Source organism: Prionailurus viverrinus, chromosome D2 (assembly GCF_022837055.1).
Source record: "Prionailurus viverrinus isolate Anna chromosome D2, UM_Priviv_1.0, whole genome shotgun sequence".
Lineage (NCBI taxonomy): Eukaryota > Metazoa > Chordata > Mammalia > Carnivora > Felidae > Prionailurus > Prionailurus viverrinus.
This window is the reverse complement of record NC_062571.1, coordinates 21,505,873-21,533,690: the sequence shown is the minus strand read 5'-3', so window position 1 is coordinate 21,533,690 and position 27,818 is coordinate 21,505,873. Positions and strand designations below refer to the sequence as shown.

General features: G+C 35.0%; 2 protein-coding genes across 13 annotated transcripts in view; one reads left to right on the top strand and one right to left on the bottom strand.

The window, feature by feature from the left end:
- The window catches only part of FAM13C (family with sequence similarity 13 member C), a 156,929-nt gene extending 155,321 nt beyond the window's left edge, over window positions 1-1,608 (top strand). For all 6 annotated transcript variants that reach the window (XM_047826200.1, XM_047826199.1, XM_047826202.1 and 3 more), the window contains one exon: window positions 85-1,608. In XM_047826200.1, coding sequence (XP_047682156.1) covers window positions 85-208 — 124 coding nt within the window. In that variant the 3' untranslated portion in view covers window positions 209-1,608. The remainder of the gene's footprint in view (window positions 1-84) is intronic.
- A 421-nt stretch (window positions 1,609-2,029) lies between these two features.
- The window catches only part of PHYHIPL (phytanoyl-CoA 2-hydroxylase interacting protein like), an 87,913-nt gene continuing 62,124 nt past the window's right edge, over window positions 2,030-27,818 (bottom strand). For all 7 annotated transcript variants that reach the window (XM_047826203.1, XM_047826207.1, XM_047826209.1 and 4 more), the window contains 4 exons: window positions 23,853-24,049; window positions 21,784-21,958; window positions 18,061-18,178; window positions 2,030-2,716 (listed from right to left, as the gene is read on the bottom strand). In XM_047826203.1, coding sequence (XP_047682159.1) covers window positions 2,182-2,716; window positions 18,061-18,178; window positions 21,784-21,958; window positions 23,853-24,049 — 1,025 coding nt within the window. In that variant the 3' untranslated portion in view covers window positions 2,030-2,181. The remainder of the gene's footprint in view (window positions 2,717-18,060; window positions 18,179-21,783; window positions 21,959-23,852; window positions 24,050-27,818) is intronic.

Sequence of the window (27,818 nt, the reverse complement as noted above, 5' to 3'; positions counted from 1 at the left end):
CCCTGTACTTTCTCATGTAAAAATTGTAAAAGGATTTTTAATGACTTGATTTATTATGAGCTAATAGTCTTTCCTGTTTTGCAGAAGTCCACAAAAGGAAGATAGGATACCGATGGCAGATGAGTACTATGAATACAAGCACATAAAAGCCAAACTGAGACTATTAGAGGTCCTCATCAGCAAGCAAGATGTGGCCAAAACCATATGAGGTTCAGGAAATATTTGTGCTCACTTTCAACCAGGATAAGGCCAAGTTTCTTTACCTCTGACATTCTTGCTAAGTAGTTTTGACACACTGAGAATCAAAGCACTTTAGTGGTAGTATTAGCTGTTCTTAAGAAGGGATGGCAAGTGTAATTATAAATGAGGATGGAAGAGTTAAATGGGGGAAATATACTAACAATATAATTGGAAAAATTGCTCCATGCCAAGGAGAAAACACATGGTCAGTATAATTATTTCAAAAACCATCTTAATATTTTATCAAATCTAAATAATACTTGTTCAGTGGGCCACTTGTTAGGAAAAGTCTATTTTGTGTCCAAAAACTGCTTATGTTAAAGTGTGGAAAAGAGCATGATTTTTAAAAAATCAATAAGGAGGAAAAGAAACTTTTCTTTTTATGTAGGAAGGAATATGGCTAGTAAGAATTTAATATATTTAAAACTTCTAATAGATTTTTAAGTGATAAAAAAATCTACCTTGTCCCTTAAGTCTGCTAGGCTATCAGTAAAGCATACTAGAATGTGTCACTGCTAATTTTTTATTTCTATATAAAAATAGCAGATTTTACCTGTTATTTGAGATTTTACATTTCTGGTTACCAAAGTTCATTCTGATAGCATGTACTTTGTGAATTAACTTTGTCTATAATGACAGATGTTTATATTAAAGTAAACTATTGTATTAAAATTTAAAAATAGGTATTTTGGGATAGATTCGTGGTCTGCAGTATATAATTCTAATGTGATCATAGTTATGATTGCTAATCTTTTTGTTTACTATAAGAGTATATAACTATTTTTCCATTGGGAATATGCATTTTTCTTAATGTTCCAAAGTCTGTACTTTGTATAGTCACAAAGCTTTCTCATGAGTTGTAGGTATTCTTCATCTTGCACAAAATTTGTAAATTGCTGACACCTTGGAAAAGAAAGCTAAATATTTTATTTGCTTCATCAACTTTAGTGCATATGGTTTTGTGTTATTTTGTATTAAAACATGCGTTTATTATTTTGCCTTTGTAAAAATAAGAGGTCAACATTTTCTCTCTTGTAACAACCATGTTTGTATTTTCTGTAATGTTTTCTGTAATGTTTAAGCATGATGTTGAACAAATTCACATTTTCATATAGTTTGGGTGGGAAGAATATTGACTTTCAGAAGTAGAGTATTCCAGAGGCTTATTGTTTTCTCTGTATTTACTTGGTATTTTATAACTTTTATGAATCAGAATGATGTCCTTCATAAATTTGTTTAATTGAAGTCATCTACTTGTAACAGGATAGATACACAACTATTTGAAGTTTACAAACTACATCTTTGATAAGGGAAATGGTTTCATGACATGTATACAATTGCTATTAAAATGTAACTCTATATATTCTATATGATTGTAAATATTTTATACAATACAAATAAAATATTTTTCTATTATATTTATTATGTTGAAACACAATAGTTGTTTCCTGTTAGCTAATATAAATAACATAAATAACACTGTCAAACAACAAGTTGGAAGTGTTGACAATTCTAGGCTTCAAGATTTAACTCATGCTGCAATTACACCCTTTCATGCGGTTTGGAGTTATCCCAATATTTGTTCAGTAGATTAAAATGAATGCATATTTAAACACCATTTATAAGCTGTTATTTTGTATTTTGCTAAAGCATTTATATAACTGTCTTGTTATGTTTGGCATAAAGGAAAAATAAAAACATTGCAGCATCTAGGCAATAAAGTGTCAGAGGAGAACTTTCATCACTGAAAGTAATGGGAAGGGCAGGGAATAGGAAACACTAGAACAGCTCTGAATGAAATTTGAAAAATGGCACTTTGCTTTTGGTGATAGCGGCATGTGCATGCTTCAGTGGAAAACATCTGGTGATGAGAATGGACAACAGAGGATCAATGCTCCTAAGGGAAGAAAAGGGACTGAGTAAGAATATGAAAAGTGGGCATTAACGTCCAACACTGATATTACAGGTTTTGCAGCTGGGATCTTTCTTTGCATTTGCAGTAGACAAACTCATGAGCTGATGACCAGTGATTTCTGCTACAGTGCCCAGAGAAAGATCCACAGGATCAGTGTAAATGACTTCTAAAATGACATCCTGGGCATGGTGGTAAACCAGCACCCCATCTTCTTCTGTGCAGGTCAAAAATTTATTATCCTTGGAATTTAGCTGAGGAAGGCGCTGCTTACAAAATTCATCTCCTGGTGATCCCACAGGGGCAATAACAAGAATCACATAATGATAAGCAGTGTACATACAGTAGAAGTCCCCAAAGTATAAGTTAGTATTGGGGTTAAAAAGTTTTTCTGCTGCAATCTCAAACCTGTATCTTCCGTAAGGTGAATCCTGGGGTGGTTTCCCAGTATTGAATTCAGTGCTGCAGCTGAAGAAGATGCCTTCTAATTTTCCACTGATAGGAGAGCCATGGCTACCACTGTTATCCTTGACAGATGGCTGCATAGCATTCCCATGATGTTCTCTGCAAGAGAAAAGAAATGATCATTTCTTGGTATAATAGTAGTAAAGCTATTGATTTATATGCAGACCTTATTGGTGGTTGGCCTAAAAGTCTGATCATCCTACTATCAGAGCAAGGAGAATCCATCTTTTGACCTACTTAACTTTTATGTACTTTAATGCTAGGATGGTCTTCTACAAACCTTGGAGGTCTTTATGTAATAAATTTCCTGGCCAGAAAAACTGAACTGGAATTAGAAATCTTACAACTGAAATCACATCCATTATATACCTACTGGGTTTTAGAAGTGGCTTTTTGAAGAGAAAATGAGACTAACAGTATTGGTTAGTTAAATATACTGAATGTTTCTTTAAAGTATGCCAGAAATTTAGTCCTGAGTACTGTCCATGTATATTGGTACAAAAGCGTTTTATTTTGTTTTTTAGATTTTTTTTCCCCCAGGGTACTGTTTGCTAATTAGGTCCTCTCTCTTGTGTTTTTCTTACAACAGAGCTGGTTATTCCTCCTTTACCATTCCCCCAGTTCTATTCTCCATTCTTCTTGCCTTCCACTGTGAGCTGGGACTCTATCATCCAGTTCATCCTTGTTCCTTGGTCCCTTCCATTTCAGTTCTGCCAGTGGGGGCACCAGCATATCTGGGAGAGGAGGGAGTAAAACCTTGAGTGTGTCATCTTCTACTTTCTCCATTCTTCAGAACCTTGTGGTTCTGGCGTGGCTGGATTCACCTGTACCACATGTCTCTATTTCTCCTATCAGATGTACTCTATCCCCCTTCTCAAGAATAGTAAAACTTTTCAATTCTTGATAGTTCTTGTTTGCTTTAGCATTCCTTATTGTTGCCTTCACCCTGCCTATACCTTTGTGAATGGTGCTTTTGTCAATTTTTCTCCAGAACTCCTTCTAAATGTCCCTTCTCTTTCTTGTTGGGCCCTTAACCAGCAAGACTTGGGATGAAAATTACAACCTACTATGCAGGCATGAGAAGGTTCCCAGTCAGCATTCTTCTTCCTTTTTTTTTTTTGTTCTTTTTGCTTTCTATTTTTTTTTAAATGTAATTTGTTGTCCAGTTGGCTAACATACAGTGTATACAGTGTGCTCTTGGTTTTGGGGGCAGATTCCTATGATTCATCGCTTACATACAACACCCAGTGCTCATCCCAACAAGTGCCCTCCTCAATGCCCATCGCCCATTTTCCCCTCTCCTCCATCCCCCTCCCCATTAACCCTTAGGTTGTTCTCTGTATTTAAGAGTCTCTTATGGTTTGCCTCCCTCCCTCTCTGTTTGTAACTATTTTTCCCCTTCCCTTCCCCCATGGTGATTTGTTAAGTTTCTCAAGTTCCACATATGAGTGAAAACATATGATATCTGTCTTTCTCTGACTGACTTATTTCACTTTGAATAATAGCGTCCAATTCCATCCATGTTGCTGTAAATGGCAAGATTTCATTCTTTCTCATTGCCAAGTAGTATTCCATTGTATATATAGCCACATCTTCTTTATCTATTCATCAGTTGATGGACATTTAAGTTCTGTCCATAATTTGGCTATTGTTGAAAGCACTGCTATAAACATTGGGGTTACATGTGTCCCTATGAATCATCACTCCTGTATCCTTTGGATAAATTCCTAGTAGTGCTATTGCTGAGTTGTAGGGTAGCCTTTGGGTCAGTGAGGTGTGCTCAAGATCTCCCCTGACTATAGTACAGCAATAAGACTCAAAGGCTGCTACCAAGGAAGCTTATTAAAATGCGATTTAAAGTAAGACCAAAAACCTGTCTGTCACATATTAGAATACACTAGAAAAATAAGTGATGTATGATATTCCAATTGGACCCGATATTTTTATTCTTACTGTTCTTCCTTGCCTCCTGATGTTCCAAAAATTCCTTCTATTATTGTTTTCTTCCTTTTTCAAAAACTTAAAAAAACTACAATGGTCCAAAATCTTTGGAGTGCAACAAGAAGTTCTAAGGAAAGTTTATAGCAATACAGGCCTATCTCAAGAATCAAGAAAAAAATCTGACACAATCTTACTTTACAACCAAAATGAGCTAGAAAAAGGAGAACAAACAAAACTCAAACCCAACAAATAGGATTAGAGTAGAAATAAATGATATAGAAACTAAGAAAACAGGAGGACCTGGGGAAGATGGTGGTGTAGGAGGACTCTGGGCTCACCGCGTCCTGCTGATCACTTAGATTCCACCTATACCTGCCTAAATAACCAGAAAACCGCCAGAAGACTAGCAGAACAGAGTCTCTGGAGCCAAGCGCAGACGAGAGGCCCACGGAAGAGGGTAGGAAGGGCAGAGAGGCGTTGTACACTACATGGACTGGTGAATGGAGCCGGGGCGGAGGGGCAGCCCACAGGCCAAGCAGAGACCCCGCGTCTGGCTTGCAAAAGCAGAGGGGCCGGAGGGAGTGTATTCAGACAGCAAGCAGGACTTAACATCTGGAAGGTTATTAAGTTAACAGCTCTGCTCAGAGAGTGAGAAGGCTGGAGGACAACAGGAGGGAGAGTTGCTGAGCCCCGGGATGACAGAGCTCAGTTTGGCGGGGAACAAAGGCGCTGGCCAGCACCATGCCCCTCGCCCATCCCCCAGCCAAAATCCCAAAGGGAACCAGTTCCTGCCAGGGAACTTGCTTGCACCACGCGAACACCCAACACTGTGCTTCTGCGGAGCCACACCTCCTGCAGCAGGTCTGACTCCCTCCCACTGCCTCAGGGCCCCTCCTGAAGCAGATCACCTAAGAAGTGAGCTGAGCCTGCCCCCCTCGCCCCCGTGCACCTTGCCTATCCACCTCACCTAATATGCCAGATCCCCAGCACCACAAGCCTGGCAGTGTGCAAGTAGCCCAGAAGGGCCACGCCACCCCACAGTGAATGGAGAGGGGAAGAGAAGGTACACACCAGTCTGACTGTGGCCCCAGAAGTGGGCTGGGGGCAGACATCAGGCCTGACTGTGGCCCCACCCACCAAGGCCAGTTATTCAAGACAGAACAGGGGAAGTGCCCTGCAGTTCCTCACCACTCCGGGGACTATCCAAAATGACCAAACACAAGAATTCCCCTCAAAAGAATTTCCAGGAAATAACAACAGCTAACGAACTGATCAAAAAGGATTTAAACAATATAAACAGAAAGTGAGTTTAGAATAATAGTCATAAAATTAATTGCTGGGCTTGAAAATAGTATAGAGGACAGCAGAGAATCTATTCCTACAGAGATCAAGGGACTAAGGAATAGTCAGGAGGAGCTAAAAAATGCGATAAATGAGTTGCAAAATAAAATGGAAACGACCACGGCTCGGATTGAAGAGGCAGAGGAGAGAATAGGTGAACTAGAAGATAAAATTATGGAAAAAGAGGAAGCTGAGAAAAAGAGATAAAAAAATCCAGGAGTATGAAGAGAAAATTAGAGAACTAAGTGATGCACTAAAGAGAAATAATCTACACATAATTGGTATTCCAGAGGAGACAGAGGGAAAGGTGCTGAAGGTGTATTTGAAGAAATCATAGCTGAGAACTTCCCTGATCTGGGGAAGGAAAAAGGCACTGAAATCCAAGAGACACAGAGAACTCCCTTCAGACGTAACTTGAATCGATCTTCTACACGACATATCATAGTGAAACTGGCAAAATACAAGGATAAAGAGAAAATTCTGAAAGCAGCGAGGGATAAACGTGCTCTAACATATAAAAGGAGACCTATAAGACTCATAACAGATCTCTCTTCTGAAACTTGGCAGGCCAGAAAGGAATGGCAGGAGATCTTCAATGTGATGAACAGGAAAAATATGCAGCCGAGAATCCTCTATCCAGCAAGTCTGTCATTTAGACTAGAAGGAGAGATAAAGGTCTTCCCAAACAAACAAAAACTGAAGGAATTTGTCACCACTAAACCAGCCCTACAAGAGATCCTAAGGGGGACCCTGTGAGACAAAGTCCCAGAGACATCACTATAAGCATAAAACATACAGACATCACAATGACTCTAAACCCATATCTTTCTATAATAACACTGAATGTAAATGGACTAAATGCACCAACCAGAAGACATAGGGTATCAGAATGGATAAAAAAACAAGACCCATCTATTTGCTGTCTACAAGAGACTCATTTTAGACCTGAGGACACTTTCAGATTGAGAGTGAGGGGATGGAGAACTATTTATCATGCCACTGGAAGTCAAAAGAAAGCTGGAGTAGCCATACTTATATCAGACAAACTAGACTTTAAATTAAAGGCTGTAACAAGAGATGAAGAAGGGCATTATATAATAATTACAGGGTCTATCCAACTAACAATTATAAATGTCTATGCGCCGAATATGGGAACCCCAAATATATAAAACAATTACTCACAAACATAAGCAACCTTATTGATAAGAATGTGGTAATTGCAGGGGACTTTAACACTCCACTTACAGAAATGGATAGATCATCTAGACACACGGTCAATAAAGAAACAAGGGCACTGAATGATACATTGGATCAGATGGACTTGACAGATATATTTAGAACTCTGCATCCCAAAGCAACACAATATACTTTCTTCTGGAGTGCACATGGAACATTCTCCAAGATAGATCACATACTGGGTCACAAAACAGCCCTTCATAAGTATACAAGAATTGAAATCATACCATGCACACTTTCAGACCACAATGCTATGAAGCTTGAAATCAACCACAGGAAAAAGTCTGGAAAACCTCCAAAAGCATGGAGGTTAAAGAACACCCTACTAAAGAATGAGTGGGTCAACCAGGCAATTAGAGAAGAAATTAACAAATATATGGAAACAAATGAAAATGAAAATACAACAATCCAAACGCTTTGGGATGCAGCGAAGGCAGTCCTGAGAGGAAAATACATTGCAATCCAGGCCTATCTCAAGAAACAAGAAAAATCCCAAATACAAAATCTAACAGCACACCTAAAGGAAATAGAAACAGAACAGCAAAGACAGCTTAAACCCAGCAGAAGAAGAGAAATAATAAAGATCGGAGAAGAAATAAACAATATAGAATCTAAAAATCTGTAGAGCAGATCAACGAAACCAAGAGTTGGTGTTTTGAAAAAATAAACAAAATTGATAAACCTCTAAGCCAGGCCTCTCAAAAAGAAAAGGGAGATGACCCAAATAGATAAAATCATGAATGAAAATGGAATTATTACAACCAATCCCTCAGAGATACAAGCAATTATCAGGGAATACTATGAAAAATTGTATGCCAACAAACTGGACAACCTGGAAGAAATGGACAAATTCCTAAGCACCCACACACTTCCAAAATCAGGAGGAAGTAGAAAGCTTGAACAGACCCATAACCAACGAAGAAATTGAATCAGTTATCAAAAATCTCCCAACAAATAAGAGTCCAGGACCAGATGGCTTCCCAGGGGAGTTCTACCAGACGTTTAAAGCAGAAATAATACCTATCCTTCTCAAGCTATTCCAAGAAATAGAAGGGAAGGAAAACTTCCAGACTCATTCTATGAAGCCAGTATTACTTTGATTCCTAAACCAGACAGAGACCCAGTAAAAAAAGAGAACTACAGGCCAATATCCCCGATGAATATGGGTGTAAAACTTCTCAATAAGATACTAGCAAATCGAATTCAACAGCATACAAAAAGAATTATTCACCATGATCAAATGGGCTTCCTTCCTGGGATGCAGGGCTGGTTCAACATTCGCAAATCAATCAACGTGATACACCACATTAATAAAAGAAAGAAAAGAACCATATGATCCTGTCAATCAATGCAGAGAAAGGATTTGACAAAATTCGGCACCTTTCTGAATAAAAACCCTCGAGAAAGTCCGGATAGAAGGAACATACTTAAACATCATAAAAGCCGTTTTTGAAAAGCCCACAGGTAATAAATATCATCCTCAATGGGGAAAAACTGAGAGTTTTCCCCCTGAGATCAGGAACGCGACAGGGATGCCCACTCTCACTGCTGTTGTTTAACATAGTGTTGGAAGTGCTAGCATCAGCAATCAGACAACAAAAGGAAATCAAAGGCATCAAAATTGGCAAAGATGAAGTCAAGCTTTCACTTTTTGCAGATGACATGATATTATACATGGAAAATCCAATAGACTCCACCAAAAGTCTGCTAGAACTGATACATGAATTCAGCAAAGTTGCAGGATACAAAACCAATGTACAGAAATCAGTTGTATTCTTATACACTAACAATGAAGCAACAGAAAGACAAATAAAGAAACTGATCCCATTCACAATTGCACCAAGAAGCATAAAATACCTAGGAATAAATCTAACCAAAGATGTAAAAGATCTGTATGCTGAAAACTATAGAAAGCTTATGAAGGTAACTGAAGAAGATATAAAGAAATGGAAAAACATTCCGTGCTCATGGATTGGAAGAATAAATATTGTCAAAATGTCAATACTACCCAAAGCTATCTACACATTCAATGCAATCCCAATCAAAATTGCACCAGCATTCTTCTCAAAACTAGAGCAAGCAATCCTAAAATTCATTTGGAACCACAAAAGGCCCCAAATAGCCAAGGTAATTTTGAAGAAGAAGACCAAAGCAGGAGGCATCACAATCCCAGACTTTAGCCTCTACTACAAAGCTGTAATCATCAAGACAGCATGGTATTGGCACCAAAACAGACACATAGACCAATGAAATAGAATAGAAACCCCAGAACTAGACCCACAAACGTATGGCCAACTAATCTTTGACAAAGCAGGAAAGAACATCCAATAGAAAAAAGACAGTCTCTTTAACAAATGGTGCTGGGAGAACTGGACAGCAACATGCAGAAGGTTGAAACTAGACCACTTTCTCACACCATTCACAAAAATAAACTCAAAATGGATAAAGGACCTGAATGTGAGACAGGAAACCATCAAAACACTAGAGGAGAAAGCAGGAAAAGACCTCTCTGACCTCAGTCGTAGCAATTTCTTGACACATCCACAAAGGCAAGGAATTAAAAGCAAAAATGAACTACTGAGACCTTATGAAGATAAAAAGCTTCTGCACAGCAAAGGAAACAACCAACAAAACTAAAAGGCAACAACGGAATGGGAAAAGACATTTGTAAATGACATATCGGACAAAGGGCTAGTATCCAAAATCTATAAAGAGCTCACCCAATTCCACACCCGAAAAACAAATAACCCAGTGAAGAAATGGGCAGAAAACATGAATAGACACTTGTCTAAAGAAGACATCCAGATGGCCAACAGGCACATGAAAAGATGCTCAACGTCGCTCCTCATCAGGGAAATACAAATCAAAACCACACTCAGATATCACCTCATGCCAGTCAGAGTGGCCAAAATGAACAAATCAGGAGACTATAGATGCTGGCGAGGATATGGAGAAACATGAATCCTCTTGCACTGTTGGTGGGAATGCAAGCTGGTGCAGCCACTCTGGAAAACAGTGTGGAGGTTCCTCAAAAAATTAAAAATAGACCTACCCTATGACCCAGCAATAGCACTGCTAGGAATTTACCTAAGGCACACAGGAGTGCTGATGCATAGGGGCACTTGTACCCCAATGTTTATAGCAGCACTCTCAACAATAGCCAAATTATGGAAAGAGCCTAAATGTCCATCAACTGATGAATGGATAAAGAAACTGTGGTTTATATACACAATGAAGTACTACGTGGCAATGAGAAAGAATGAAATATGGCCCTTTGTAGCAACGTGGATGGAACTGGAGAGTGTGATGCTAAGTGAAATAAGCCATACAGAGAAAGACAGATACCACATGTTTACACTGTTATGTGGATCCTGAGACACTTAACAGAAACCCATGGGTGATGCGAAGGGAAAAAAAAAGAGGTTAGAGTGGGAGAGAGCCAAAGCATAAAAAACTCTTAAAAAGTGAGAACAAACTGAGGGCTGATGGGGGGTTGTAGGGTGGGGTGGGTGTGTGATGGGTATTGAGGAGGACACCTTTTGAGATGAACACTGGGTGTTGTATGGAAACCAATTTGACAATAAATTTCATATACTGAAAAAAAGAAACTAAAAAAACACAATAGAACATATCAATGAAACCAGAAGGTGGTTCTTTGAGAAGATTAACAAAATTGATAAACCTCTAGCAATACTCATTAAAAAAAGAGAGGATCCAAATACACAAAATTATTTATGAAAGAGGAGAAATAACAACCAACACCACAGAAATACAAACAACTGTAAAAGACCTTATATGCCAACAAACTGGACAACTTACAAGAAATGGATAAATTCCTAGAAACATATAACCTATAAAAGCTAACGCAAGAAGAAACAGAAAATTTGAACAGACCTATTACCAATAATGAAGTCAAAATGATAATGAAAAAAACTTTCAAAAAACAAAAGTCCAGGACTAGACAACTTCAGAGACAAGTTCTACCAAACATTTAAAGAAGAGTTAATACCCATTCTTCTCAAACTACTCCAAAAAATACAAGAGGAAGGAAAACTTACAAATTCATGCCACAAGGCTAGTATCACCCTGATACCAAAATCAGATAAAGACATCACAAAAAAAAGAAAACTACAGGGCAACATCTCTATGGAATATAGAAACAAAAATCCTCAACAAAATATCAGCAAATCAAATCCAACAATAGATTTAAAAAGTTCATGCCACAGTCAGGTTGGATTTATTCCCAGGATACAAGGGTTTAATATTCATATAAAAATCAACATGATGTGTCACATCAATAAGAGAAAAGATAAGAACCATCTGATCATTTCAATAGATGCAGAAAAAGCATTTGACAATAACAACATCCTTTCATGATAAAAACCCTCAACAAAGTGGGTTTAGAGAGAACACACTGCCACATAATAAATGAAAAGCCCACATTTATATAAAAAACCCACAGAGAATATCAAACCCAAGTTTTCCCCCTAAGGTCCAGAATAAGACAAGGATGTCCACTCTCACCACTTTTATTCAACATAGAACTGGAAGTCAGTCTTAGTTACAGCAATCAAACAACATAATATCCAAATTGGTAAGGAAGAAGTAAAACTCTCACTATATGCAGATTACATGATACTATATATGGAAACCCTAAATGAGGCACCTGGATGGATCAGTCGGTTAAGTGTCCAACTCCTGGTTTCGGCTCAGGTCATGATCTCACGGTTCATGGGCTTGAGCCCCACATCAGGCTCTGCACTGTCAGTGTCTGCACGGGCAGTGCACTGACAGTGTAGAGCCTACTTGGGATTTTCTCTCTCTCGCCCTCTCTCTCTGCTCTTCCTGTGTGCTCTCTCTCTCTCTCTCAAAATAAATAAACAAAAAAAATCCTATTAACTCCACCAAAAACCTACTAGAACTTATACATGAATTCAGTAAAGTCACAGGATACAAAATCAATGTACAGAAATCCATTGCATTTCTACACACTAATAATGAAACAGAAGAAGGAGAAATTAAGAAAACAATCCCATATACAATTTCATCAAAAGCAATAAAATATCTAGGAATAAACTTAGCCAAAGATGTGAAAGACTTGTACTTTAAAAACTATAAAACAATGATGAAAAAAAATTCAAGATGACACAAAGAAATGGAAAGACATTCCATGCTTATGGGTTAGAAGAACAATTGTTAAAATGTCTATACTACCCAAAGCAATCTACAAATTTAATGAAATCCCTATCAAAATACCAACAGCACTTTTTGTAAAACTAGAACAAACAATTCTAAAATTTGTATAGAACTACAAAAGACCTCAAATAGCCAAAGGAGTCTTGGAAAACAAAGCTGGAGCTATCATAATTCCAGATTTAAAGTTGTATTAGAAAGTAGTAATAATGAAAACATTTTGGTACTGGAACAAAAACAGATGCATAGATCAATGGAACAGAATAGAAACCCCAGAAGTAAACCCACAAGTACATAGATTAATCTTATCTTTGACAAAAGAGGGAACACTATCCAATGGGAAAAAGTCTCTACAACAAATGGTGCTGGGAAACTACATGCAAAACAATAAAACTGGACCACTTTATTACACTATACACAAACATAAACTCAAAATAAAGACCTAATTGTGAGACCACAAATCATGAAAATTCTAAAAGAGAGCACAGGCAGTAATTTCTCTGACATTGGCCATAGAAACACTTTTCTAGATATGTCTCCTGAGGCAGAGGAAATAAAAGCAAAAATAAACTATTGGGACTACATAAAAAGCTTCTGAACAGTGAAGGAAACAATCAACAAAATGAAAAGACAACCTATGGAATGGGAGAAGATATTTGCAAGTGACATATGCAATAAAGTGTTAGTATCCAAATATATAAAGAACTTATACAACTCAACACCAAAAAACCCAAACAATCCAGTTAAAAATAGGCAAAAGAACAGACATTTCTCTAAAGAAGGCATCCAGTTGGCCAATAGACACATGAAAACACGTTCAACATCACTCATCATCAGGAAAATGCAAATCAAAACTACAATAAAATATTACTTCACACCTGTCAGAATGGCTAAAATCAATAACATAAGAAACAAATGTTGGCAAGGATATGGAGAAAAAGGAACCCTCTTACACTATTGGTGGGAATGCAAATTAGTATAGCCAATGTAGAAAACAGTATGGAGATTCCTCAAAAAGTTAAAAATAGAACTACCTTATGATTCCAGAATTTCACTACTGGGTATTTACCCAAATACAAAATCCTAATTCAAAGGGATACAAGCACCCCTATGTTTACTGCAGCATTATTTATAATAGCCAAGTATGGAAGCAGCTTCAAGTGTCTGTTGACTGATGAATGGATCAAAAAGATGTGGTATATATGGTGTATGCAATGGAATATTACTTAGCAAAAAAAGGATGAAATCTTTCTATGTGCAACATGAGTAAAACTAGAGAGTATAAATATAAAACTAAATGATATAAGTCAATCAGAGAAAGACAAATAACATATGATTTCATACAGGTGATAGTTAAGAAACAAAACAAACGAGTGAAGTACAAAAGAGAGAGACAAACCAAGAAACAGACTTGTAACTATAGAGAACAACTGATGGTTACCAGAAGCCAGGTCAGTGGGAGGATGGGAGATATAGGGGATGGGATTAAAAAGTATACTTATCATGATGAATAAAAAAATAAAATAAAAAATAAAATAAAATAAAATAAATATATAAATTAATAAAATAAAACAAAAAACAAAATAAAATACTAAACTTCTTTTAGTCATTCTTTTAAGGGTAGATATGCTGGTGACAAATTCCCCTTAATTTCCCTTCATCTGAGAATGTCTTGATTCCCCTTTATTCTTGAATGGTATTTTCACTAAATATAGGGTTCTGGGTTGACAGTCCTCTTTCCGAACTTAGAAATATTGTGTCACTTCTTTCTGGTCTACATGGTTTCCAATGATGATGTTATTCAAATTGTTTTTCCTCTATAGATGAGGTATCTTTTTTGTCTCTGATCAACTTAGAGGATTTGTTTTATCTTCAATTTTCAAGAGTTTATAAAGTGTCTTGGAACAGATTTATTTTGGTTTATCCTATTTGGGATTTACTTAGCTTTTTTAATCTTTAGGTTTCTGTCCTTTGCCAAATTTGGAAACATATCAACTATTTTTTTCTCTGCATATTTTCTTAGCTCCACCCTCTTCCTTCTTTCTTTTCGACACTAATGACATCAGTATTAGATATTAGATACTATGGTCCTACATGTCTGTGAAGCTATGCTCTTTTTTTTTTCAATTAATTTTCTCTTAATTCAGTTTGGATAATTTCTATTGTTCTATCTTCAAGCTTATGGATTCTTTCCTTTGTCCTCTTCATTTTGTTATGGAGTCTATCCACTAAGTTTTTACTTACAGGTTTTTTTTCAGTTCTACAATATCCATTTAGTTCTTTATATCTTCTAGTTCTTTGTTGTTTCTATTTGTTTTAAGTGCATTTGTCATTCCTTATTGAAAATTTTTTATGTTGGCTTTTTGAAAATCCTTGTCAGATAATGCTAAAATCTGTGTTATCTTGTCATTGATGTCTGTTGATCAGGTTTTCTCATTCAAGTTAAGATTTTCCTGATTCTTGGGACCATCAGTGGATTTCAATTTTATCTTGGACTTTTGGAGGATTAGGTTGTAATGCTGGGTCTTATTCAAATCTAGTTATTTCAGCAGGCCTCTTTTGGCTATGTATCAGAAGAAGAAGTGGACGAGTGTCACTTCATTGCTGTTAGGAGAGAAACGTCTAGGATTCCCAGTCAACCTCAATGATACACGGAAGGAGATGACTACTGGGCAGACTAAGAGTAGAGGCTTTCACGAGGCTTCTGCTAATACAATCTACCTGGGAGAGGGGAAGTTGTCTCAGTACTGCTCTGTACATGGCCTTCACTGATATACAGAGGCAAACCTTATTCCCGGGCTGCAGTGAAAAGTCCTGGTTTCTGGTAGGACTGGGGTGATACCACCCCAGTAGGGAAGGTGAGAGGTACCACATTGCCACTGGGGGGGGGGTATAAGTCCCAGTTTCCCATTCAACTTTCTCTGACATCACTCCAGTAGGGGATGGAAGAGAAGGGAGGGTGCTTCCTTACAGGTGGGAGAAGGTGGAAGTATCCCTACTTGGCTTTGGCTGGTGAGAATGGAAAAAAAGTTATCCCCCATGGTGTTTGACTGAAGTAGGGCAATTACTGTCTGAAAGCTTTGTGTATTCAAGTCTATTTCTTTCTTAGTCATTTGGGTTAATAAAGGAGACTTTCTGAATTTTGTTTGATAGTTTTTGTTTTTATTTATTTTTTTGTTTTGTTTTTTGGTTTATGCCCATCAGCATTTTGGGGTTTCTGGCTTCTTTAGCACTCAGTCTGGAATATAAGAGCTAAAAAGAAAACTAAGGGAACTCATCACTGTGTTGTCCCTTGAGTCCCTTGGTCCCTAACTGGTTTATCTTCTCTCTACTTTTCAGTCTTCTTCCACCTTTCAGATTCTTATGTTTCTTTTACATACAAAGTCCAGAGTTTTTAGTCATACTTAGCAGGAAAAATAGGGAGAAGGGTGTCCACTCCATCTTGTCCTGGCTCAAAATTCTTACCCTTGTTACATTCTCACTAACAGAAACTGAATATCAATATGATATGTGTCCAACATGAATCTATAAACTCAATTAATGAAAAAATAGCATCAGAAATATAGAGTTAAGAACTTGGACTAGAAGAAATGTATTAGTGACAGGCATCAACTTTGGGCATATACAATCTAGCACCTAAAAGCACCGGGAATCCCTACATCTATCTACATGTGAGGCTACCTAATGAACTTGAAAGAGTAAGAGAGAAAGTGATATTTTGATCTGGGGTAAGGGAAAGCAAGATTCACTTAGGAATTTACTTCTAGAGAAAGAGATCAAAATGAGCTCAATCCATATGAACCAGAATTTACTTGATGCTTTTTCATCATTTATAATGACTTGGAAATCATTTAGTCAGATAAGTAAATGGTTCATTTCTATTCAAGCACTGTGATTAACAAGATGACATTTTAAATGGTTTGTGATAAAGGAAGTGGGTCCTGATTAGAGTTCATTACCTAAAAAGAAAATCAAGGTTCATTGAAGCTAATGTCTACTATTTTTTCAATAAAGTGTTTTAAGAAAGCAATGTTGAACAACTGTACCCAATGCCTTGGGAAGTATATTTATTTATATATACTGCATCAGGATATAATTTACATGGATTTTAAAACTGTCATGGAATCTCCAAAAAGGGAAAATTCCTTGTTAGTAAATAAATCTTTTGTACCAGTAGGTTGGAATCAATTATACAATATATACAATGACTTTTTCCAGGTTGTCTTTATCATTTTTTTTTTCCTTTTTGGAAGGATTTTTGCAAACAGGTGGTGTAAATTTTAGTATCTAAGGACCTGAAAACAGGCTAGTTTTCACCCAAAGGGCAGAGAAAATCAAGGAAATACTGACCTCCAGTGGCCACCTACAATAGACATTGGCAATATTCTAAGAATTTAAACAGTACCAAAGATATTATATTGATGTATTTCTTATTAGGGAAAATAGCAATAGTAGATCATTTTTGTTTTCTGATTTTATGCTTAAGGAAAACCTTTCTTGTTGAATACATATGGTCATTCCCATTCGCAATTGACAGGTACAATATTTTGTGTTATATTTGTGTTTGTACTCTCTAAATTAGGTAAATGGCATCCACCATGAATTATATACACTCAAGGGTAAATAATTTACCAGCTAAAAGAATTATGAACTAAACTCTGTGTTTATAAGATATTCAAGTATTAGGCAGGAATGGTTTTCAGCATCAAAAAAACCATGATACTCCAAAGTATTTCATTTGATGAAATCAGATGCCTAAATTTACCTCTCTCTCTGATTCCCTTTGAATTTTTCCACAGCTTGGAGCAGATATAAATCTAAAATCATGACTTTGATTTAAGAAAACTATAAAAGTATGAAGCTAATAAATAACAACAAAACTTCCTAACTTTTTTCATATATAATCCCTAACAACTTAAAGTTTAAAGTGAGACCAAGGCTTTTAAAATGATACATTATAGAGATTATTATGTAAAAGGTTTAGAACCTACATAGCATTTATCATTTTAAAAGTCTTAGTCTTATTTTAAAGCCTACATCTCTCTTTTAGTGTCCTGAAAATTTCTTCTACAAATACAAAAGGATTGTTAAGTATTAAAACTCCCTCTAGTATGGATTTCTTTTGAATTTCCAGAAACCGCTTCCCAAGGTAAATATAGGCTATCTTCAAAATACTACTTGAACACCAGACTTCAAAAGTAAACACAGCAGACTGTCCTCATGAATAATTAATTCAAGATAATGGCTGAGAGATCTCCACTTAGAAGCCTGAAAATCCCACAAGATTCACCATATTTAATGAATGTTACCTTTCAGCCCTTCATTTCCAATATCCTAAAGCTATCTACAAGAAGAGAATATTTAGGTGAGTTGATATATATTTAGAGGAGTTTGTACATGAAAGGTCAACAGTCTAAGCCCTTGAGCTTTAAGACCTTCTACTTAAATTGACAAGAATTGATATTACAAATGATTACAGAAATGAATGTAAGTACAGTGAAAAAAAATCCCACAATCTGAATTTTTCTACTCAATTATTCTGGAAAATAAAAGAGTATAATTAATCATTTTGAAAGGAAACTAAAATTAGTATTTCACAGAACTAGACTCAAGGGAAACCTGAGCCTAGAACTTGGAATGGCACTTAGTCAAGAAAATCACTATATATGTATATATGTATGTGTATATATATATATATATATATATATATATATATATATTTCTATTCTTACCGAATATAGTCAAAATATTCTTTGTGTTGGTTACGATAAAAAACAGAAAATTTAAGCATCCGTCCTGCAATCACTTCAGCCTTCTCCAACAGCTGTGTTAGATGAACTTTTGAATAGTCTGAAAATAACAACAAAAAATTCTCTTACTAAAAATATATTACCAAAGTTGTCAACTACATGTTTAATAAATTGGAGATTATTAAAATCAACTTTAGGAAATTTATCTTAAATAGGAAATTGCACTGAAAAAAAAAACATTCATTGTCTTTCTGTGGGACATTTTTCTTTCTACAAAAATGTATTTGTTTTATTTTGTTTTCTGGATACCCATGCATTTGTTTCACTCTCTGAAATTAAAGATCCTGAAGCAAAAATATTAAGTAAGGAATGCAGACTCTGCACAACCCAAGTAATGTCAATTGGCACCATACTAGGTACTAAATTTTCTTTAATCAACTGAAAAGTCAAATATAAGAAGTTTCTCACTTGCAATAAGTACAAATAAATTTAAAGGAGTAGCAATAATAATGCTCATTTAATTTACTCTTTAAATCTGAGGTTAGCAAGGTAGATTATATATGACCATTTATTGACTGCAGAAATTGAGGCTTATCACAGTTTGATTCACCAAATGTTCATATATCTAGTAATTTAGACTAGTCGTCTGGCTTCTAGTTGGTGGTTTGCAGGTACACAGGACTCTTGAAAATCTAAAGCTTCTCTCCAAGTAATTTGATCTTTTCATCAACTTTTTGTTTTGAAAACTGGGGACTGTTATCAAACTCCTCTACCAGAATCTAAGCAAAAATTTTGTCTATAACGATTATAAGACTTTCCAAATAAAAGCAACCTAGTTGAACTGTTCATGGCAGCACAGTTTGTTTACTGACTGCTTTACTGGCTGACAAACATTTTAGATTAGAACATATGATGTAGAAGGCACCATGCAAATTGAATGATCAGGTTACAAGATCAAAAGGAATATTCTTCCTCTCAAAGAACTCTGTCTAAATTTACACATAAATATATAAACAAGTGTGACTTATTATGAGGTAAGCACAAGGTTTTATCTCTGACATAGACTAGACTAGAAGTAGATTAGTTGGTAGCATTCTATTTTGTTTTACTTCAATATTTTGCACTGTGCTTAGCACACAGTATGCACTCAATAAGTGCTGAATAGATTAGCTATCCAGATTAAAAGACAATTTATACAAAAAGCTTCCTCAAAATTTACAGAGTCAAGGCTATTGATAAAGCTTAGGTAAAAGTCTCTGAATTATTTTGATAAAACTGAAACAATGAGCTTTAAACAGCTTAAGTTCCCTTTAAATTTTACTCATAGAAATTAAAAATGCAAAATAATTTGTAGAAAACTATTGTGGCACATTTAAAAGCTGGCATTTTATTATTCACCCATAACCTCCTTAGAAGAGTTATGAGATGTAGTTAAGTAAAAGAGCAACAGGGAGACCACTCTAAATGAAAGTAAGAAGACATAGGTTTTCCTTAATACACATAGAAATAAAACATGTACTCATAATGTTAAGTAGATTATAAAAGGGTGAATTATGATAGAGTGAATGTGTATGCATCTATAGACAGATAGGTATTTCTGAACTGGAAATGCCAAAAGTCTTCCTTAAGCTAAAGAAGAAACATTTCACACTTTTCCCTAATGTCAAATGGGGATTTTAGCAGGTAAATTATAGCTCTTTTTATTGGACAAATACTATAATTTTGTTTACTGCAGTCCTATGGAAAATAACATGTATTAAAACAATGTCAAAAAAGACTGTGTCTTTTACTTATGGGTCTCACTTAGATTAAATTTCCCTGGTAGGAGACAATGAAAGTAAGGGGAAAGAAATGCAGTAAAAAGAGTAAACATGAGGTAGACTCCAAAGAGAAATTTTAATTCAGGAATAAAACTGAGGGGATATATTAATTCCAATATAACACATCAAATATATATAAAAGTTATGTCAATGAGAATTCTTTACTATTAATGTTACTCACTATTAATACAATATAAAAATCAACTGTTCCATTACTGATAACTTAACTATAATTAATAGCATATTTCATCTATTCCAGAATGTATTTCTTAAGTTTTTGAGAGCCATTTGTATTAAGTTTTATTTGTTTATTTATTTTTATATTTTGAGAATGAGTGCACATGCATGCATGCAAGCAGGAAAGGGCAGTGGGAAAGAGGGAGAGAATCTTAAGCAGGCTGAATATCATGGCCATAAGATCACGACCTGAGCTGAAATCAAGAGTTGGATGCTTAACCAACTGAACCAGCCAGGTGCCTCTGAAAATGTATTTTCTTCACATTTAGCTTCTCTGACATGAGTCTTACAATAGCTGTGATATGAAAACACTGTCTCATAGTTTAATTGATAGTATTTTTCCTTAGTGATATATAAAATGGTGGATCTTATAATTAGTATCTTTGATAAGAAATACGGTACCAGAGAGATATTATTTTCCTTGCTCTCAAAGACTGAAATCCTTAGCAATCAAGGATGTTATAATCCTTAGCAACTTCCTAATAAAAAGGTTTAAGATAAAATCAAAATCACACAGAATTAAAATTTTATCCATCTAACATACCCATAGGAAACGTTTTACACTGAGTTTAAGAAAAACACAAGATAGTGAGAGTATGTACTGAGTATGTATGCATGTACTGTAGCTAAGTATGTACTGAGTGAGGCTACAGGGGGAAAATAATGCATGTGTGAGGCTATGGTGGGGGGAAGCTGATGTATCTGAAGGATGCCTCAGCTGTGGAAAATTTCTAAGCAACCTACAATAGTTGAGGCAAATTTTTAAGACTTCTTTCTTCAAGCTCCTTTATGTTGATAAAACATTTAGCCTCTCTCTACAAATTTTCAGAGGAAACAATCACCTGTACAAAGAGGAAACAAAGCCCCATTCTAAGAAACAAGGAGAGGATGACAGATGTATTCAGGTAGAGATATTTTTGTACCACTTCAACACCTATTTAAGTGTGCACTAAATATTTGTTTCTTAAATGAATGAATAAACAGGTAAATGAATGAGATGAATGGTAACATTTCCATCTAATGGAATATTAAATTATAGTTCAAGATCAAAGGGGATGGGCTCTCCACATCAGATATCTGAAGGCCAAATGGCTATGAGGTACTTTCTAATGAAGCAGACACACACACACACACACACACACACACACACACACACACACACGACACTAGTTTAGATACAAATTTTCAGCATTCAAGTGAAAAATCTAGTAACATTTCTGCTAGGTACAGTCATTAAGATGTGCATCCATTTCCCTAAGTTACAGAAAGATGTTCCTGGCTTCCTTGTTTCAGTATCTGTGAAAATAAAATTAAAAAAAAATAAAAAACTCTCTCTCAAAACAAAGCTTAAAATATGCTGAGTATATTTTCAAACTACACCAGTTTTATTTGCAAAGTTTTTATTTTGAAAAATCAAACTATGCAGAAAAGAACTGATTTAATGCCATCTCAGATCACTCCAACCAATACAGCATAGTTTGTTCTGTTACACAGTGCTACTGGCAATGCAAACATAATCAATGCAGTTCATATCACCTCATAATTAAAAATATTTTAAATATGTAATTAGCTTTTTAGGAACTATTAAATATTTTTCTGTATATTTATTAAATATTAAATACTTTTCTGTATTTTTCTGTTCTCTTACCTGCTGTGCAGAATTCTATAATTTCACTCCATTCAGACACAACATAATCACCATCAACCTGTTTTGAGGCAGTCTGCACTGCGACTGTATACTCAGTTCTTGGGCTCAAAAACCAGTGTCCACGGACAGTCATTGGCAAGGGAACAGCTTTTGCCACCAATTTTGTTGGAACATCCTAAGACAAAAAGACAGAAAAATAGGAAAGGGGAATGAAGGAAGGTAGGAAAGAAGGGAGGGAAGAAATCAGTTAATTTAGCAGTATAATTTGAATCAATTATAAACAATTTGGAGGAATTTATTAAATTCCTGGCTGATGACAGAATTTTCATTTTTAAAGATATTTAACAATTATATTCAAATCTCTTATTCTCCAGATGTAAAAAATAAGGCCCAACTTGATCAAGAGACATACCCAAGGTCATACAGCTAATTAATGACATAAATGTACTTAGGTTCCTGTTTTCTTGAATCTTGCTCTTCTCTGTATACTCCTTATATGTGCACCTTAAAACACAATATTCTAATACTAAATGATAAAACAAAACAAAAACCTCTAAAATTCCAAACATGACAGAAATAAAATTCAATGATTTTGTATTTCAAAATATATTTGTTTAATTTATACTACCAATCAGTTTTACCAGAGTAGCCCATACTAAATATTTTATATGTGAAGGGAGAGCACATTTTAAAAACAGCTATTTTAAGATCAATTAATCCATTTTATATACAAAAGAGGTGATATCTGTTTCAGCTATATTCAAGTATGGAGCTTATGTGTCATAGAAATGTTTAGATATTTCCAAACAATGATTAATAAGGTAATTAAACTTGCTAGTTGAATATTCATTACATTTCCAAAGACATGTTTTTCTAAGTATGGAATAAAGAAAAGTGGGTCAAATCTTGACCTAATCATCATTTCACATTAAGTATTTCAAAGATACTTCAAGGAAATATTTCAAAACTACTTCAAGAAGGCAAATGTCAGCAAAGAGAGTATCCATAACCATAAAGCATAATCAAACTCGGAACATGGTTAGAACAATGACTTATCGATCTTGTTCTCTCACACTTATCTGTACATATAATTCTCATTTATCATCAGTGTATATAACTGCATTTGGTAAAAGGCATAATTTCCAGACAAGATAAGACAGCTCTTCCAAAAGATTTGCTGAGTTAAAACTTAGTATCAATATTTAAAAAAAGACCAGTTTTCATCAGTAAAAATACTGAAACATAAGAATACTTAAACCAGATAAATATTTTTCTCTATATACTACCTCTGATGTCTATGTAGGGAGACATGTATCAGAATAGATATGTGGTAAGTAGACTGTTATAAGAATAAATATCAGAAAGGTGTTACATGTCTAAGACATTTAATGGTTGATTTGTATTTTCAAACCATAAAATAGAATAAATAAAGCAATTTTCAGCCCTAAAGTATTTTACAAATACCCTAAAGTTTATAAGCTACATAAAATTCCTCGTTTGGAAGTTATTATAGGGAAAAATGTGTGCTTCAATGAAGACTATGCATTGCTTATAGTGTACTCTTCTGGCTATCTTCTTCTGATTCTGTGGAAGCTATTTTATAACACTGTAATTTGTAGATATTCTTGTCTAAATACATGCAAACGAATTTTGTCCAATTCTCTCTTCTGGCCCTTACTCCGTCATGACCCCAAACCAGTTTTGCCTCTACTTATACATTTATTTCAGTATTCTGATCCATAACTGGGTACATTCTTTGGATTATCCTTTGAAACACCTCAGCAGTTAATTAGTAAGTTAAATCTTTAACACATGTTCATTTTTATGTCTATATGAGAGTCATGATTTTACCTTTTCTGGGAAAAACTGTATTTTAATAGTATACTTGACATTTCATTTTCCTAAAAAAATCTCTTAGAATAGAATTTTAAACTGACATGTAATTTTTATTCTTCCAATGTCAAACACATCATATAAGTAATTAATAGAACATTATTCCTTTTAAGATGTCCTCATATTTATAAAGTTTTTAAGATGCAAATGAATATAAGTGTGTGTTAAGATTTTACCTTGTGTTTAAATTTATTGGAGTTCTTGTTCTCTTTCTTATTGAGGTCAATGAAATAGTGTGTAATACGGTCCTTTGACTTTGAATCCATTTCCCATGAAATCTTGAATGAGTCACATGTAATGTTGCTTATTTTGATGTTATGTGGTACTGGAAGTTCTTCCATTTCTGCTATGCCACTGTCTTGTGATTTGTTCCCTGCAAGAAAACAAGGCACAGGTAGTTTCCAACTAATGTATTTTTCCAGAAAAAGCCATCAGTTGTGTATACAGTTCTGAACTCAATTATCTAACTACTAAATCTGAGATTTCATTTTGTTCATGAAATAATTTGAGTGCTAATGATAGCTAATGTCATTTACAAAATCATTTTACCAATGAAAAAAGCAGAACTGAATTAGAAGAACTGAATGTGGAACCTCTACATTTCCAATTTACTTTTCCAATTTCTGTTTTCATAGAACGTAAACAAAACATTGATAATCCATCTGTCTAATCTATGAAAGATGAGTCTTACATTGTAGATTCCATCTGAAAAGCCCCAAGAGATCATTTTTCCTACATGACCAATTAATTCTGCTCTAAAGTAATGTAAGGTGTTTTAAACTAGATGATGCCAAAAATGTTGCTAATGAAAGAATCCAGTCAAATAAAAAAATATTCTTTAAAAAATATATGAGGTGTCAGTGATAGTCTATAAACATTTTTCTTCCTTTTTCCTTTAGTTTTGGAAATTTATGTATAGAAACAGGATGTGATGTGATGGTTATACTATATATACAGATAATACTGAAGACCATTCTCTTACAAGTTATTATGTCAAGGATATTCTAGGAATCTTTTTACCAGTTGTGCCTTGATAAATTTAATTTTGAGTATTAAGACAATAAATAAGGCTAAAAGAGAAAAAAAACAACTGCCAAGTTGATTGATATCATTAAAATCTTGAAGAACTTGATCTAACATGTGGTTACTTTAAAGACAGTTTCCTGCATTTCCAGTAAGAGGAACTGACAAACTAAAGAAACTTTAGCTAACAGTATAAAGTAAAATATGATGGAGGATAGGTCAAAAAGAGAAAAACTATGAATTTGCCAAGTTTGTTTCATAGTGAAAGACATACTGGATCAAATTTTACTCCACTTCTCCTTCCTATGTTCCTTTCCCCCAAGCCAACATAAAATTCAATGCCCCAGAGGAGAAAAAATAAGTGTAACTGTTATTCATATGATAAAAAGTGATAGATCACAAATCAGCTACATAATTTGTTCTTTAATGGAATAAAATAGCATCTCTTGATGAACAAAAATTAAAAACAACAAAAATGAATGTGGAAAAAAAGTGGAAGGCAGTAACTTCCACTTGCAGATTAGATTGTATTTTCCTGCCCTCATATTCCCATCTCAATTGTGAATACACAACTGTTGACACTTCCCAGTTTTATTAAATCTTTCACCCATGTTGTCTCATATCAAGCTGTGTTGTGATCAGGGGAACCTGATGGCAACTGAAAACTAATCCCAAAATAACTTAAATTCTTGGGGCACCTCGTGGCTCAGCTGGTTGAGCATCCAACTTTTGATTTAGGTTTAGGTCATGATCCCAGGATTGTGGGATCAAACCTTGTGTTGGGCTCCACACTGAGCATGGAGTCAGCTTAAGATTCTCTCCTTCTCTCTCTGTCCCTCTCCTCTGCTTGCATGTTCTCTCTCTAATAAAAAATATAATAACTTACATTCTTTATTGTCATTTATTGAACAATACTTTTAAAAATCCTTCTTTCTGGGGCACCTGAGTAGCTTATTTGGTTAAGCATCCAACTCTTGGGTTTGGCTCAGAATATGATCTCGCGGTTCATGGGATCAAGCCCTGCATTGGGCTCCAGAGTGACAGCATGGAGCCTGCCTGGGATTCTCTCTCTCCCTCTCTCTCTGCCCCTCCCCCACTTATGTGTATGCACTCTCTCTCAAAGAAATAAGCTTTACACACACACACACACACACACACACACACACACATACATATATCCCTCTTTCTTCTATGTACCTTCCCCTCACACCCCAGTTTCCCCAGATTCCCTCTCTATAAAACTGCCACAGAAATTACTCTCTCACCCTTTTCTTTCCTTCCCATCTGGACTAACAGAACCCCCAAATTGCTTGGGACTTAAATGAAGCCTTTTAGAAGTCAAGGGAAGGAAAGAAACTAAGTAGAATCTTTTTAATGGACTTGGGAAAAGGAAGGCAATAAATATTCAAACATTAGTAATTTTTGTTCTATTTAGAAAAGCTCAAAGTTTTTACCTATTATTCTGATTGCAAATTATCTTTAAAATATAAGTAACACTACTGAAAAACTTTCTGGACGCTAATGGTAGAAGTTTCTGTAGAACTCATTTACATTATGATTCTGTATAATTTCATAACAACTGAGTGGAAAAAGTGTTATTTAAGATCATACAGAGGAAAAGAAAGCTATTTTACATTTGATCCAATTTAATTAAAATGCAATTTCAACATATAAACACTAAGATACAAATTTTTCCATTTAAAATTCCACTATTGTTGCAGAATTTCAACAAGTGAAGACAGTAGTGAAAAGTTGAGGACATAGCATTCTAAATGGAGGCAGTGGAAAAAGCATTAAGAAACAATTCGTCTTCATTTTAGTTAATTCAGCACATGGTATATGAAAAAAATAGTGAGAATGCTAAAAAAGGAGACTAGAGATGTGTCAAGAAAGTTGAGAAATTAAGAGAAAAAAAAACTTATGATTCATTTAGATGGAGTTCAATATGTTTAATACTGAAGACATTTACTATAATTTATCGCCAGACTCTCATAATTAGTTCAAATGTGCCCTTCAAACATACCAAGAAGGCAATTTTTAAATATCCATGAGTGTCCAGCATAATTCTACATTTTTAAGAAGATGGCTGAGAAGTACACACAGGCTCTGTATTAAATGGACCTTGAAAAGATCTAGACTCACTGAAACATTTTAAGTGTACAAAAGAATAATAAGCCTACTTCACATCTACCTGTAGTAGCACATACTTCAATCTATGAATAAACTGCATTGTTACAGCATTATGAACTTCTATGTATCAATAAAATACTGTCAATATATTCTATATATTATCCAATCTATAAGAAATGGAAATCCTTGAAATTTGCTTTTTCCTCCTTTCCTCTCAAGAATTAGAAAAGCTGTTCTAAACAAACATTATTCATTACAATTCTTATTCCTTAATTTTAGGGCCATGTTACAAAACAAATCATGAAACATAATATATTTGTCTCATTTATAACATATGTGTATGCATTCATCTGTGTGAAAATACAATACACACATACAATGATATATTTTTTCTTTTAATAGCCTTATACAGAGATTTAAATTACTTTAGCTATCAAAGTCCTTCATTAACCACCTTAGAATCTGAGATGTTTTCTTTGTATTTATCTTTTTGAAAGATACAGTAGAGAAAAAAGTTATTTGGTAATCAGGATTACCTTATGAAGTGTATGACTCAATTTGATAAAGTAGCTTTATCTTGAATAAAGATGAAAAGTATACCTGCTTAATAACCTAGATGTACTCTTATAACAACTGGAATAGACCATCTTTCTCTTTATTGAGAGCCTCTATATTTTTAGCATATTTCTTGTACCATTGCCCCTTTGCCCCACCAGTTTTGCTATGAAAATAAACGAGTGACTTTTCTTCTTCAAAATAGAGTGGTACAATAGAAGCTAATCTAAAATCTTAGTTACAGTAGTTAAAAGGGAATCAATGACTCAGCTTGAATAAAGTAAGAAAATGTTTTTTTTTTTTTAAGTAATAAAGTAGTTGGTTGCCTGGGTGGCTCAGTTGGTTGAGCTGAGGTCTCAGGTTATGATCTTGCAGTCCATGAGTTCAAGCCCTGTGTCAGGCTCTGTGCTGACAGCTCTAAGCCTGGAGCCTAT